Genomic DNA, 15,116 nt, shown 5'->3' with positions numbered 1-15,116 from the left:
GGTGAATCCAGCTCCGCTCTGCCACGGGAGGGTTTTTGGGACACGCCGTGTGTGATCCCCTGCACAGTGACCCTGCCCTTCTCCAGCTGCCTCCCTTCCAAGCGACACCATTTCAGGGTCTGAGTCCAGTTCAGCTTGACCAAAATCCGCTGCATTTGACTCACAGAAAGCAGCGATGGAACAACAGGAAGATTTACCAGAGAGAAGTAAATCTTCTTTTCAACCACCAACCCCACCGCCACTTCTTCCCCAGCATTTAAATGGAAAGCCTGGATCCCTCCCTCCCTGTGGAACGCACACCATTCCCAGAGGCACAAAGATCCCTTTTTTTTTTTCAGCAAACAATGTCAAACTTCACTTTATAATTTATTTGGGCACCACTATTGCTGCGATTTCCTAAAATGAAGGGGAACAAAAAAAAAAAAAAAAAAAAAAAAAAAAAATCTTTTCATGGATATTCTCTCAGCAGGAGGCTTAGTGATGCTCTGAAAAAAATGCAAAATTGCCTGCAAATTTAGGGCTGGAAAAAAGGGTTTTTCCAAGGTTTAAATGGACTGGGGAAAAAGGTGGCTTAGTATTGGGAGAGAGTCAATATCTGTACACATAAATAAATAAATAAATAAACACTATAAATATATATATATATAAAACTGATATTATAATATAATATAATATAATATAATATAATATAATATAATATAATATAATATAATATAGATATGTTCCTTATATATATAAGAAATCATATTTTTAAAAATTATATATATATATATATATATATATAAATACAGGGAATTTTTAGCTGAAAATTGCTCTGAGCAGGACAAGAGGGGTGAGGCCGTGTCCTTTTTCCCCAGGCAGGATTTTCCCTGGGAGCTGCTGTGGCCCTGTCCCTCCCTCCCTCTGGTGATCCCAGTGCCTGGGGTGGGGAAGCTGCTTCCAAGGCAGCACATAAACCTCCCACCAGCACCCGAGAGGAAACTGCTTGGCCACAAGTCATAAAGCAAACAAATAAAAAAAAAATTATGAATCAGAATTCAGGTTTTGCAAGATTCGTAGGACGTGGAGCTAATTAAAAGTGCCTGAGTGCGTCTGACGGGCACAGGCAGAAAAAGGCTGATTTAATTAACAGAAAAATGAAAAGGAAACCCCAGGACTAGGGGAAAAATTAAGGCTTTCAGTGATAATCAAATAAAACCAAGTGTGCAAATATTAAATCTGAAGAGAAATAACAAACTCATCAGCATTAATGAGTAAAGCCAGTAAACAGCAGATCTGGGTCAAGAAAAACAGAATATCACTTCAAATGCTGCCATGAGTGACAGGCCATCTATAATATCCTGTGGCTATAAATCTCGCTTGGTTACATCCCAGAAACTAAAATAAAAGCTTTATTTGAAAAGCAGATAAAGTAATTATGGCAATTAAAAGGCACCATCAGCAGCCCAGGAGTGAGGTGAGTTCAGAGTTTGTAACACAACCAAGCTCAGCAATGCTGTGTTGAGGGGAATTAAATTAAATACCTACTTTTATTTGTCTCAGCTTCTAATCTCCATTTATTACTTGCCTCCTTAATTTATTTGTTTGTTTCCCTGCAGGAACACCTCTGTATATTCCAGAATCTATTTCTATTTTCTTTATATTCCCATTTTTTCCATTTCCAATCGATCTGATCCCAGTCAGAACCTCTCAAGGATACTGCTGTGATGCTCTTGCCCTTTCCAAGCTGGCCTGGCTGCAGGAGCTGACTCCTCTGGCAGAGAGGTTTAATTTCAGTGGAGTCACTGACAACAGCAGCACAACAACTGCACAAACCCCTCCTGGGAGCTCCTCTCCCGTTTTCCAGCCGGGGAGCGCTGCCCTTACGTGACTCTGAGTGCTCACAGCCTGCTAAAACCAGGCAGAGAGGCCGGGGCTAAAGCTGCAATGTTTTCTGCCAGCTGCCATCCCGCTCCTGGTTAACTCCTGTGGATACTGCAAACCCCAGTCCTCAGTCCTCAGGAGAGGGAGCTCGAGCTGCCAGCAATGTCTGGAGCCACCACTCGTGATCAGTGCTCCAGCCCCTGATCCCAAAAGGGCTCCTCCCCACGTGCTCCCTACAGCCCCTGATCCCAAAAGGGTTCCCCATGTTCTCCCTACAGCCCCTGATCCCAAAAGGGCTCCTCCCCATGTTCTCCCTACAGCCCCTGATCCCAAAAGGGCTCCTCCCCATGCCCTCCCTACAGCCCCTGATCCCAAAAGGGCTCCTCCCCATGTTCTCCCTACAGCCCCTGATCCCAAAAGGGCTCCTCCCCATGTTCTCCCTACAGCCCCTGATCCCAAAAGCGTTCCCCATGTTCTCCCTACAGCCCCAGTGCAGCTCGGAGCCACCCTTCTGCCCTGCAGCAGCCTCCCACGCTCTGAGCACCCCTCAGCTGCCAGGGCCAGGAGCTGAGCCCCCCCCGTTCCACCCCACTGTTTATGCACTTTAACTCTCTGGAGAAGGCGGAATTGCGTTCCTCACGATTGATCACCGTGCAGACACACGCCTGCTATTTTCCGTATTGCCCCGAATCAGCTTTCTGAGGAAGTAGAGGTGTTGTGTTCCCCTTCCCAACAGAGAGGGGATGTTTGTGCATCCTCTGCAGCTCAGAATGGCACAGAATAACCTGCTGTGATGGAATCCTTCCCGTTTTTCACCTGGAAAACGCTGCCAGGTATTTCCCAGGCAGGATACACTGGGAATGGGTAAGGGATGTGCCACCCTTGCTGGCACTTACAGGGTTCTTTTCACCTCTGCAAATGCCCTGTTACTCCTGTGGCATCAGAGAGCAAAGCACTGCCCCTGCCAGAATCCCTCGTGCTCACAATCACTCACCAGCCCCACGTAAATCAGAGGCTCTATCAGGTTGATTATCTCTGCATGTAATGCTTTGAAAATACATAAATTCAGATTTCGCTCTAAGCATAGGTGACTTACAATGCTTTCTTTGGGATCAGATAGACCTCACTGTAGCTAAACATTACAGTGGCTGCTGATTTCTTAATCCATTTTCAACATGAACGTTCCTCAGTTGTTAAGCCTGGTGTGAAAGAAGCCTTTCATGGATGAAAAATCCCCCCGGAGCAAAATATACAGCCCACGTTTTGAGGCCGTGCTGTGTGAGCTGGGCACAGGCTTACCTGCCACAAAACCTGCTCAGCCACGGGGGTTTGGGGCAGATTACAGAGCCCTGAATTTGTTCTGATGTAAAACCTGCTCAGTTTTACGTGTCTGCATTGACAAATGCCTCCTGTGCCTCTGACTGTAACTAAGAATTTACCACAGCAGATAACGGGGCAGGGCAAGCAGCAGGAGTGAGGTTTGTGAGGCTGGAGAGGAAGGGCTGAGTGTCAGAGAGTGAGGCTTTCCCTCACTCAGCACACTGAATAATCTCCAGTCTGATTCCATGGATTGCAGCAAAGGCTTCCACTCCACAGTTTATTAATTAAGACGTTTATCTTACTTATTTTAAGCCTCAAATGTGCCTCCACTTCTTATAATCTCCATGGGGCTGCTCATCCCTGATATTAAGCAGCTATTACAGTGCACAGAGCCAGGGTACGGATGGATAAATGGATTCATTTACTGATGGAATAATGTGAAATTTCTGCTGCCTGTGTTTCAGTGAGATCCCGGGAGCGGCTCAGAGGAGCTGCACCCCGCGTAGGGATGGGGACACTGCAGCGGCCGAGGGTGCCAGGGTGGGTGACCCAGCACAGCTCTGTCTGGGCAGCTGCCCACACACCCAAAAATGCCCCAGCCAAGGCTGCAGAAACCCTCACTGCACGTGGTTTTGAGGTTTGGAGGAAATCAAAGACAAAAGGAAACGCAGGCGGGCTCCGCTGGAGCACGGGAAGGGCAAACAAACCCTGTGGCTTTTCTGACTTGTTTTTCTTAGGGAGCTTTAAGAAAGCGTTTGCAGTCACTGGGAACAAATTCCTAGAAATGAGAAGCTGTTATTATTCCTAACGTAATGCCTTCGTGGGACAGGCCCTGCAACAGCAGAACCCTTCTCAGCCTGAGCTGACGGGAGCCTTCCCCCTCTCCTGGTGCAGAGTTCAGCTCTCCTCCACGTGCACCACAAAAAGTGGAGCACCACCCCTCTAAAACAATTAATTTAGAGTCTAACGAGCTGGCTGAGGATGGGTTCAATCCCATTCAGCCAGGTAGGTTGTCAGGGCCTGAAGTGAGCAGCAAACCAGGCACTTTAAAACAGATTATTTCAGGTATTTTCCCATTAATGTGAGAGGGAAGGCGCTGGGCTGTGGCACTTGGTCTGAGGGCACTGAGCAGGGCTCATCTGGAGCCACGGCATTACCCCAAAACCCAAACCAGAGTCCCCACTGTCTCACTCCCTTGTGGGGAGACAAGCAGGCTGCTCACTGGAAAGGAGGAGGGGGTTAAAAATCTTCCCTGTTAAAATGCAGCGCTAAAATCTCCGTTAAAAAATGACAAAGTCAGGAAAAGCAAACGTTTAAAGTTGCAAAACCAACACGGCACATCCTGTTTGTTTTACAGCCACATCGCACATCCTGCATGTTTTATGGTTTACATTTTACAGCATAAACAGTCGTATATTAAGCTGCAGAGAAAAACACGGAGTGAAAGAATGCCACGTGCAAAGCCAGCGGGTCGGGATGGCTGTGAAACGGTGGCAGGGGTGGCTTTGCGTCACTTTTACTGACGCAGTGGTTTCGTTTCATTTCCGTGGTGCTTCCCCCCTTCAGGGGCGGCAGAGAAGGGCTGTGATTAATAACAGCAGCATTAAAGGGTGCCGGGGAGCCTTTGAAGCTCACACATGTCTCAGTGGGGTCAGCAGGGTGGGGAGGGGGTCAGGGCCCGGCGCGGGGCTGGGTTATCACCGAGTCCCTGCCAGGGCCCAGCTTTTGGAGGCTCAAAATCTGCAAAAAATTACAAACACTGGCAAAAATTCTGGATTTTTAGCATCACTTTAAGCTGGTGGGGTCCTCCTGCCTCTGGAGTCAACCACCAAAAGCTCCAGCTGATTTAGCTGTGCCAGAGTTGCGCTTTCTGCACAGCTTTGGGAGGCATCGCCGTGTTGACTCCAAGTGAGGAGCTGCTCTTTGGAGGCTCGATGCACAATCATTTTAAGCAAGACAGACCCACCCTTCCCACTCTGCACCCTTCTCACAGCCTCCCTTGCCCTCCAAACTGCTCCTGCTTAAAACACCATCAGATTAAAAACCACATTTGATGACACAAATTAGATTCTCTTACCTGTGGTACAAGGAGCAGTTGATGGCACTTAACCTGGAATGATTTTAAACCCTCTCTTCCCTTCCTCCCACCAAGGATGGTTTATTTTTATGTCACTTCCAGCTCAAATTGTGCAAACCAGGCAGGTCTGTGTTTTTCTATGCAGTATCTGAGCACTCACTCTCCTGGCAGGCTGCAGTGGCCCTCGGTCTGAGTTATTAAATGCACTGGGGAAAAGAACTGTGTGCTCCCCACCTCTGCATTCCCAATGCACATGAATCAAGATTTTCCACATAAAATACTTCATCTTTTTTAGGGCTGCCAAAGCCAGCTTGGAAAATCAGGAGTTTATGCAACCTGCTTCTGTGAGCCGCACATACCACGTGCCGGCCTGAAAATCCCACAGCGCTGCCTGGAAAGTTCCTGGGCACAAAGGAAAAACTCGGTGGCATCCAGCAGGACTCAAGTGAGCAGTCATGGCTGCGTTTCCAAGAGTGAGGGAAGCACACAGAACCCCCCCAGCACAAAACAATATCATTCCTTATTATTAAATTAACTATTTATCAACTGTGACAACCCACCCGGCATCCCAGACACAATCTCAGTATTATGGGCCCACCCAAAGGCCTTGCAGAACGTGGCTCTTACGTGTCCAAAGGGATCCAGGTGGTTGTTGGTGAGTTTGAGCTTCTGGAAGGACACCAGCTGCCTCATCCAGTGTGCTCCCGTGGCCGGGGAGTCGGGGTGCACGTACAGCCGGCCCGGCATGGCCGGCTCGGCCTTCCCGGCCACCATCCTGGAACAGAGGGGACAGATGGCATCACCTGCCACAGCCTGGGCATGGAAGAGCTTTTTGTCCTTGGGCTCATCCCAGCAACCCTCCTGCCAGCCCTGAGGGGATGCACTGAGACATGGGAACTCAGGGAGGCTCCTGCTGCTCGTGGGGCTTTGGGGGAATCCTTGTTTCAGCATCACAGTGACCCCATCCCCGCTCCCACGTGGAATTTCCTTGGGGCAGTGTCTCCACATGGCCACTGTGGAGACGTTTTTCAAGGAGGAAAACTCGTCTGGGTTTTTGGAAGCTTTCAAAGACCCTCTGCAAAGGGGGATGGCCCTGCACAGGAGAGAGTCGCTGTGGGCAGGAGTAGAAGTGGTGCGGCTGCACCTCCACAGCCAGGCAGGGCTCCCACAGCCTGTCCCAGTGGGAAGGGGCTGCCTCCCACCCTGGAGCTGCTCCCAGCACCCTTCTGCAGCTGCCCCACACCACCACCAGCTCTCACGGACACCAGGCCCAGCCATGAGACATCATTTAATGGCAACGCCCTCATTACTCCACATTGTTCTTATAAAACCCCAATAAAAGCAATATTACCAAAAACAACAGAAACTTTCCAGCACCAATAAAAGGAAAAGGGGAAACAGCTCTAGGGCTGGCAAAAACTGTATTAAACAGAGTTAACAACTATCCATCATCTCGTGTTTAATGTCTGAAACACACAAAGTGGCCACCGTGGTGCAGAGACCCTCAGTCCGCTCCTCTTACCCAGCGGCATTCCGGGACAAAAGCACACGGAAAAGGGATTTAAAAAAACAAAAACAAACAAACAAACAAAAAAAACCTGGAGCAGCCCTAATGTGCAAGTAAATAATTTCTGCTCTCTGGGATGTCACTGGGCTCGTTCCCTGTGAAATTTTCCGTTGCTTTTCAGCAGGCAGCAGCCAGTGGAGGGGGTTTGGGAAACCACAGCGAATAGTGGCAGGGAGGGAGGCTGCCGGGCATTCTGGGGGGGAAAATCAAAAGAGAAAACAACACGTTTCCTTTGTCAGAGAGCAAAAATCCCAGCTGCCTCTCGGGTAAGTAACTTTGCTGGGAAAGGCACAGGGGAAGGAGGAATAACAGAAGAGAATCAGGGCTCTGAGCAAACCACCCTAAATTTCGCTTCATAGCTACTCTCCTAAAAACAAAGTATTACTATAGAAGAAAGGAATTTAAAACTTTTCTTGAGTCACATAGAGACCCAGTTTCGAGGGCCAAAATGGACCATTAGATCATCCCATCCAGCCTCTGGTACAAGGCAGGCTGTGGCTTCACCCTCCTCTGCCAGATAACCTGTGCTTGGCCTAAGGCATCTTCTCCAAGAAACCTCCCCAGCCTAGAACACTTTGGGGGTGGACAAGTCACCACCCCCAGCAGCACTCCTCTCCAGAAGTTAACCACCCAGCCCGTTAATAATATTTCGTTTTATATTTGTCTGGTTTAAACTTCCAGCCCTGGCTCTTGTGCCCATCCCTGCTCCACCAAGGAGAGCTCCGGGATGTTGGCGTCCCTCCTGTGGAAGGTGTTTCTGTCGGTTTCAAAGCTTGCACAACAAATGGTTGATGCAATTGCAATTTTCTTACGGAAAACCAGGCAAACAGCAGCGCTGTCTTACCATTTGTTGTCACAGAATTTGTACCGGTGGTCGTCGGCCGGGACGATGTCGATCAACAAAATGTACTTGGTCTTGGGGTTCATTCCAGTCACTTTGACCTTGTAGCTGGGAAACATCCTCCTGGAAAGCACAGGGTCACCACGTTAGTCAGGGATGGAAGCGCTGGAACCGATGGAAACTTGGAGCAGCAGCCCAAAAAGCAGATCCACCACCAGAGGGATTCATGCAAGGACAATATTGGTCCTTGGTCATAGCTGAATTAAACTCTCTCTTTCCTGAGTGTGTGCCAGTGCAAAACTGGGCGCAAATTTTGATAAGGGTATAGGGAGTGGGGCAATGGGACAGTGCCAGGAAAGGAGGGTGCAGAGAGAGACAGAGGGGTCAGCACATCCCTGTTTGTGGGAGGCTTGGACAAGGAGTCCTCACTTCTACAGGAGGCTCTACCCAGCTAATGGCAGCATCAAAAACGCAGATTTCTTGCTGCTGTGGAAGTGTTTGACAAGTCAGGAGACCTGTCTACATTTCAGAGTAAACCAAGCACAGGCTTTGTCATTCACACGATCCCAATATCCACCAGATCCCACCACTAGCCCTGTGTTCCCTCCAACAAACTGAGAACTGAGCATCAGCAAGCCCTGGGGGAGACAAAGGGTTAAACCCCGCGGTGGTGCAGACAGGCTCCTCTGGCCTTCCCGGATTTCCCAAACTCACAGCACACCCATTAAACCTTGCTGGGGCCTGGCAGAGTCTCCCACCAAAATGTGCCTGTCCCTCTGGCTTCAGCAACCAACACCAAACTGGAGCACCCCATAAACCAGTGCATCACCAGAGAACATTTCCATGTCTTACAGACCCAAAGATTCCTTGTGATATTAAAAACCACCTTTTTATAAAGCGATGTGGCTGTGCAAACAGCAGATTCCATCACAGTCCAGCCCTGCAATGCAAAGGAGAGGGCCCTAATGGATCCTGACACCGCCATGGGCTTCCCAATCCCTCGAGGCCGCGTCAGCAGCCAGGATTTGTAGGATTAGGCACTCCACATCCTCAGAGTAACTATTTTCTTGGCTCCATCTTCCCCACCTCCTCCTCATCCAGTAAAAACACTCAAGTCAATAGAGCAAACTGGCTCACCACAGCCCTCCAGCCAGGACACAAAGTTCTCCCTCCCGTCGGCACGCGGGGATGGAGGATGAGAATTGCCACATCCTGGACTCGTCCTAATTACGTGAATTAAGATGGGCCCAAATCCTGATGTCATTTCTCCATCAGACATCAGGGCCACTTCGTCCCCCCACTTTATCCCTCTTTTCCTGAGCTGGTCCAGGTCTGCAGCACCATTTTGTCGCTGCGTGGGGAGAAGGCAACAAAATGGGCCCTGTTCAAAATCGTTTCAATTGACTCTTTTAACCGCCCTGCATAAATTCCAGATGTTTACCATGTAATTAGCCCGGACTAAAAAGGGGTGGTTTACCAACGTCCCTCTTTGATTTTCGTTCATAAACTCTGCACTCCTCTTAACCTTGTCCTCCTACAGGTAAGCACCTGGGTAAATACAGTAGGACATTTCAATTTGTGAATACACAGCCCAATTCACACATTGAAAAAAATTGTGTAAGGAATCCAATCTGAATGCCAAGATTTTTTTTTTTTTAATTAGGCCTTAAAATGGCATTTAAAAACGAAACAACCGAAAAAAAAAATTGGAGAAAATTATTAAAACCCAGAAATGAGACGGACACAATTTGACAGTTTGTCATACCTGCACTGGGGATTTTTATAACATTGAGCTTCTGAATTTCTTTTTCCCTCAATCATTTCATTTACTGTAGAACATCCAAGCTGCTAAAGTAGCTGAACTGATATATTGTAAATGTTAAGTGCTTTTTTAATGGCATTTAAAATTAAGCTTCAGCATATGGAGTTCATATAGCATGGACATGCCTGAGTTTATAATGTTCTTTAGTATAGCCCCCTAAAATAAATACAAAGAGCCAAAGTACTACTATAATATATACAGCTGAAATTCTTTAAGGATAACAAATGGGGACTCACATCTGATTGAAGGTGTTGCTTAACTTGCAAACCACTCACTATCTCGCGGTGGTAGCATTGTACTCAGCAGTCCACAGACCCAGCTACAACCAAGTTTGCCAACTCTCCGCATTCTTTTCCAGGAAAACACAGGGTAGATTTTAGTAATTTGGCTGTGCATGGACATTTCATCATTATTATTAGCTGCTGCATTTTGGCCCTAAAGAAAAAATATGCGACTAATGTGCTGTCCAGGGACTTGTCAGTTTAATTTTCTTAATGAAAACATATTTCTCAACCCCTTGGCAGAGGCTCATTTAGTAAATATCTCTTTGCAATACGATACAAACATGGGTTGTGCATTTCTGGTGGGAAGGCATGACAAACCCGAGAACTGAGGCCAAGGAAATGCAGTCAGAGAGACTGAATTAAAAAGGAAAAAAAAAAAAAAAAGCAAGAGACAGCACCTAATATCATGTCCTGGCCCTTATTAAATGTCCCATTTGAAAGAAGGGAGCAGAACAGCACGGTGGAGCTGCACCAGCCCTGCCCGGGAGCGAGGCCGTGCCTACAGTGGCTCTATAGAGCTCCCTGTCAGGCCTGGGAAGAGGCCAAGAACCTGCCTGCTTCCCGAATTTACTACAGGTCAATGGAGCTACTCAGAGGCACGAGGAGCTGCAGCTCAGCAGAAGCTCTGCACAAGCAGGCAGGAGCTCTGGGAGGATGGGCGGCTCCGCCGGGGATGCTCTGCTCCGCCAGCTCCTGGACAATAGGTTGCTTCATCATCCATTGCTCGGGGACCAGCACAGGCACAAGAATCACCCAGTGCTGCAATAAAACTTGCCAACGTCTTGCCAAGCTCTGGGAAAGCTCAGGCTGGCTTTGGTGGGAGGTCTGAAGCAAGACCCGGGCAGATCTCTGCTTTGTCCGCCCTCCTTCCCACACGGCTCCAAACGGGGGGAGAGCATTGCTGCGCTGAAACTGGGGACAAGAACTGGGAATTTGGGGCTTTCTGGGGAGCGTGTGCAAGCAGGTGACATCTGATCCTCAGGGCACCTCCAGTGCCAAGGGCAGCTGCAGCCCTGCCTCGGCGAACGGGGCAGCTCGGAGAGGTTCAGTGACGGGCACAAGTGCAGCACAGCAACGCCCAACTCCCCGCCGAAGTTCGAGCCACCAACACTCAGGAGATCAACTGCAGCAATTCCTGGCCTCGTCATCATTTGTTCAGACCCAAAACCTATTTGGGCACAGTGTCCACGGGCTCCAGCAAATGCCCTGAATGTGCCAATGACACCACCATCCCTGAGGTGAGGATGTCCAGCACCGGACCAATTTCCTCCCAGTTTGTACTCCTCTTTTTTGAAAGCCACAGCAGGTGTGTGTCCAACCCAGCAGCACACCTTAGGTGGAGGCAGAAGGGCCCACCAGCAGCCCCACAGCTCCCCTGCCCACCCAGGGAGCAGCCACCAGCCCTGGGAGCACCCGTGGGATGTGAGGGACTCAGCACAAGCAGCCAAGCACCAAACCCAACAGCCCCTTCTGTAAAACACCAAAATTGACAGGACTCCAGTTTCCGGCACGTTCAAACCCATTTCTCCCTCCCGCTCCAGCCAGAGCAGAAGGGACCATCCAGGCTCCTCAGCCCTATCCTGAGGGTCTCGTGTGCCCCTCAAAGCTCTCTGCAGGCATATTCCTGTCCCACCCCTGCACTGGCAGGGAAAAAGTGCTGCTGTGCCATGGCAGCAGCTCTCACTGCCCCTCTGTCAGTTTTTATGTTCACAAAAGAAAGGCACCCTCAAAGAAAGCGACCACGGGGGAAAGGCTACGGTGCCTCCTGAGTGAGCAGGACACCCCATAGGGCATTAAAATCCCACCGGGGAGGGCAGAGGGGCTGAGCCTGGCTCTGGGGACCCTGGGCAGTGGGAGCAGGGTTGGCACCACCAGAGCCTGGCACCACACTGCCATAGCCCCAGCTAAACCCTTCCCTGCAGATGAAATGTAGCAAAAACCAGTAAAAGCCAGGAAAATAAACAAGCAGCACAATTCCACTGGCCTCCCAAGCTTCAAAGATGATGTGCTAGTGAATTATTTGTTCTGATAATGAAGCAGTCACTGCTTAGCTAAGTTTATGCTAGGCACATTTTATCTCTATGTGATATTCACAAATTGTTTTAAAATGAACTGTTAGAATAAGCATCTCTTGTTTATTTATTTATACTATTACTACCCAATCCCCTTAACTGTGGAGCAGTTGCTGACATGGAGCCAAAGCTTCTATTATGTTCAAACAAAGTTTAATTGATGTGTAATTGGCTGGTTGGATTTGGAAGTGAGCGATAAGAGGAAAGCTTTGCTTTCCTTTGGGGCAGCAGTTCCCAGCCTTTCAGGCTCTCCAGGCTTGGCCTCTCTGTGGGCACCTCACGTGTTTTAATCCCCGGATGAGCAGGTCTGGTTGATCCTAGAGAGATGGGGGGCTGCGAAGCTCCCATGTCCAGCAAAATATTATTTTTTTCAGCTATTCAGAAAAATTGAGAGAATCAGAGCTGATTGAGGAGCTCAATACTCATCTGAGCAGCGACTGTGCTGTGCCACATCAGCAACAAACCCTCACCACCCTCCTGCTCACCAGGATTTAATCTGACCTTCACTTAGATGCCAACGCCATTCCTGACATCCCTATGGATGCATTAGCTGGGAAGGGATGTCTCTGAGCAGGGAATTCAAACAGTATTTCCATGGAGAAACTGCCTGGAACAACCAACACCTGAGCAACTCAAGGCATGCCCTCACCAAAGGCTGTCTGTGCTCTCTGAAGCCCACGGATTTACGTGGATTGGTGCTCACTGCACATCCCTGAGGTGTGGATGGTCCTTCAGATACTACTGAGAGCTTCCTTCTGTCCTTTCAAGGGGGTCAAAACATCCCCAAGGACTTCAGCAGCTCAGCAGCTGAAATTCCAATTTTTAAGGCAATAAGACAAAGATTTCCAAAGGCAGACAGAGATTTTACAATCCTTGCTTTTGGGACGGTCAAGTAAAGCAGTGAGGGGATTTTCAGAAGCTGTACTGCCTGGGAAGGTGCTGGGTGTGAAAGGATCAGAAAACAACTGCTCACTCAACATCTTGGCCAACAAGCCGTGTCACGGCTGGGCAAACACCTCCTGAGAACCTGCTGCGCTTGCTGAGGTGCCTCCAGCGATGGCTCCAGAACAACAGGGCAGCTGACACACCTGCATCCCTGACAACGACTAATGTGGCCCCAAATTCCTCTTGAGAACTGGCCATGGCTGCTTGAGGATGCTTCTCCCTGTCTTCATTGTTAGAGGGGAAAAGGATGGTGTGCAGAGGCTTCAAGAACTATGTCTCCATTGTGATGACCTTTCCCCATTTTTTTCCGATTTCCCTTCTTTTGACAAGTATTTCTTCCACTGACTTAACGCATCTTTAAAAATAATATTCTCCGGGGCAGATTAAAACAAATTTGGGGATGTCAGCTGTTTCTTTTAGCCTTTTAAATGGCATTTCCTTTTTGATAGATTCTTGCTTTCAGAAAATACTTTAAAGAGATCAAAGAGTTTTTCAACAGGGTCCCATTTTCCCAGTGTATCCTAACCCTCAGTCCCTTATTTCTCTTATCACCCACGCCACTCCGTTATGACGCTCTGTATACAAAGTAAGAGCAGTTAACTTTGAAGTGCTGGATTAGCCCATGCCAGATCCTTGCCTCAGAATAACAAACAATACAGGTTCAACAGGAGTTCTCATCAGTAGTTCATTTTTCAGCCCCAAATTCACTGTCACTAACACAAGCAACATTGAACTCTCAGTCTATGGGCAGATAGGAGAGATTTATCTGGTGGCAGGACCATGACCTAGTGATGAGAAGGTCAGACAGTTAAGGGATTTTTATATTTTGGAATGGCGAGGTTGTATTTTTTCCTTCTGGCTAGCACATCTAATTTTTAAATAAAACATTGTTTCTCACATACTCGAGAACTTGGTTAGCTGGATGGCTGCTTTCATGGCCCAGAAACATTTCCTTTCTCTGCCCCATGGTGACTCGAGGCACGGGCAGGCTCCTGGCCATGGGCTGCCCCTCGGGGCTTTCACTTTGCTGCAGCTGAAGTTGAGCACAGAAGGTCCCGGCGTGCAGGAGGACGGGAGAGGTGATGCCAGCAGCACCAGCAGCACCAGCAGCACAGCACAAAGGCAAGAGTGTGGTCACCAACAGCACTCCAAGGCAGGTTTGCTCCCTCCCCAGCCCGGCTCCCTCGGCAGTGGGCTGAGGGAGGAGCCGAGGCAGCCTTGGCACTGCTGGAGCCACAGCCCCGGTGCCCAGGAGCCTCTGAGGCAGCAGCAGAGCCCCAGCAGTGGCTGGGACCTTCCCCAGCTGATCTGGGGTTGACCAAAGCCTGCCCTCACCCTGCCACGGCACCAGCACAAGGACACACGGGGAAAGCTGTGGGAACACCCTCAGCTGCGAGCATCCCATGTCTTTAAAAAGCAGGGATGGCTGCTTGAAGAGAGAAGTGTGTTAGGAACCAAACTCCCATCCCTGCCCTCCTCGGCGTGCACAAGCTCTGTCTCCCTTGCCAAAGCTGTAGACGACTTTAGCAGCACAGCCAAGAGCCATTGGAGTTCACTCCTGCTTTTTCTATAAAAGCAGGAGTTTGCCTGAGCAGGATAATTCCAGGACCCCAAATTTAGGAGCAAGCAGATCAAACATTCCTCAAATATCTATTTTATTTCTATGTTTTAAATTGACGACTCACATTCCTTCGTTGATCTCGGATATTAAGGTTCGCTTTTGGATCAAAAACCATCAGCAGAAATTCTTGTAACTGCCTCAAAAGATTCTGGACAAATATTTCCCTTTAATTGTAATGAGAACTGGGCATCCATATGCCCTACAGAGCCATGGAAAATTTAACTTTTAAAGGGTTATTCACACAGGAAAGCTGCACCAGCTTAGCCAAAGCATTTATACTTCTTCAAACCTTGATGTCCTAAAAAAATAGTTTTATTTTGGTTTACTAAAGTTGATTGGGAACAGATTTTTTTTTCCCTGAACTGAAATAAGCCACTTTTAAAATGAAACTCGAACATCTAAAGGGGATTTGCGTCTTTTCCACACATGCAGGATGCTTTATTGACTCCATTTTTTTCCTCTGCAGCATTTTCCTATATATGCCTCTTAAAACCTGCTACCATAGAGACCAAAGCTGGCTTTGTACCTGTGCACAGTCTGAACTCCAGCCAAAACTCAAATTCAGGGAATTGAGCCTCCTGTTACATCTCAGGGACAGTTCTGCTACCACAGAGAAATGACACATAGTTTTCTCTTCAGGAACTGTTCACAAAATGTGACCAGACATCCTGTGAACTGGCATTTCTTACTGATGGAACAAAAGC

General features: G+C 48.5%; 1 protein-coding gene across 1 annotated transcript in view; it reads right to left on the bottom strand.

Annotated features, from left to right (window-relative positions):
* TBX4 (T-box transcription factor 4) overlaps positions 1-15,116 on the bottom strand; it is a 31,940-nt gene that overhangs the window by 10,299 nt on the left and 6,525 nt on the right. The window contains exons 4-5 of the mRNA XM_040082471.2: positions 7,672-7,791; positions 5,888-6,035 (exon numbers count right to left, since the gene is read on the bottom strand). Coding sequence (XP_039938405.1) covers positions 5,888-6,035; positions 7,672-7,791 — 268 coding nt within the window. The remainder of the gene's footprint in view (positions 1-5,887; positions 6,036-7,671; positions 7,792-15,116) is intronic.

Source organism: Hirundo rustica, chromosome 19 (genome assembly GCF_015227805.2).
Source record: "Hirundo rustica isolate bHirRus1 chromosome 19, bHirRus1.pri.v3, whole genome shotgun sequence".
Taxonomy (NCBI): Eukaryota; Metazoa; Chordata; class Aves; order Passeriformes; family Hirundinidae; genus Hirundo; species Hirundo rustica.
The sequence above is the reverse complement of the archived record's forward strand: the minus strand, read 5'-3'. Positions and strand labels throughout refer to the sequence as shown.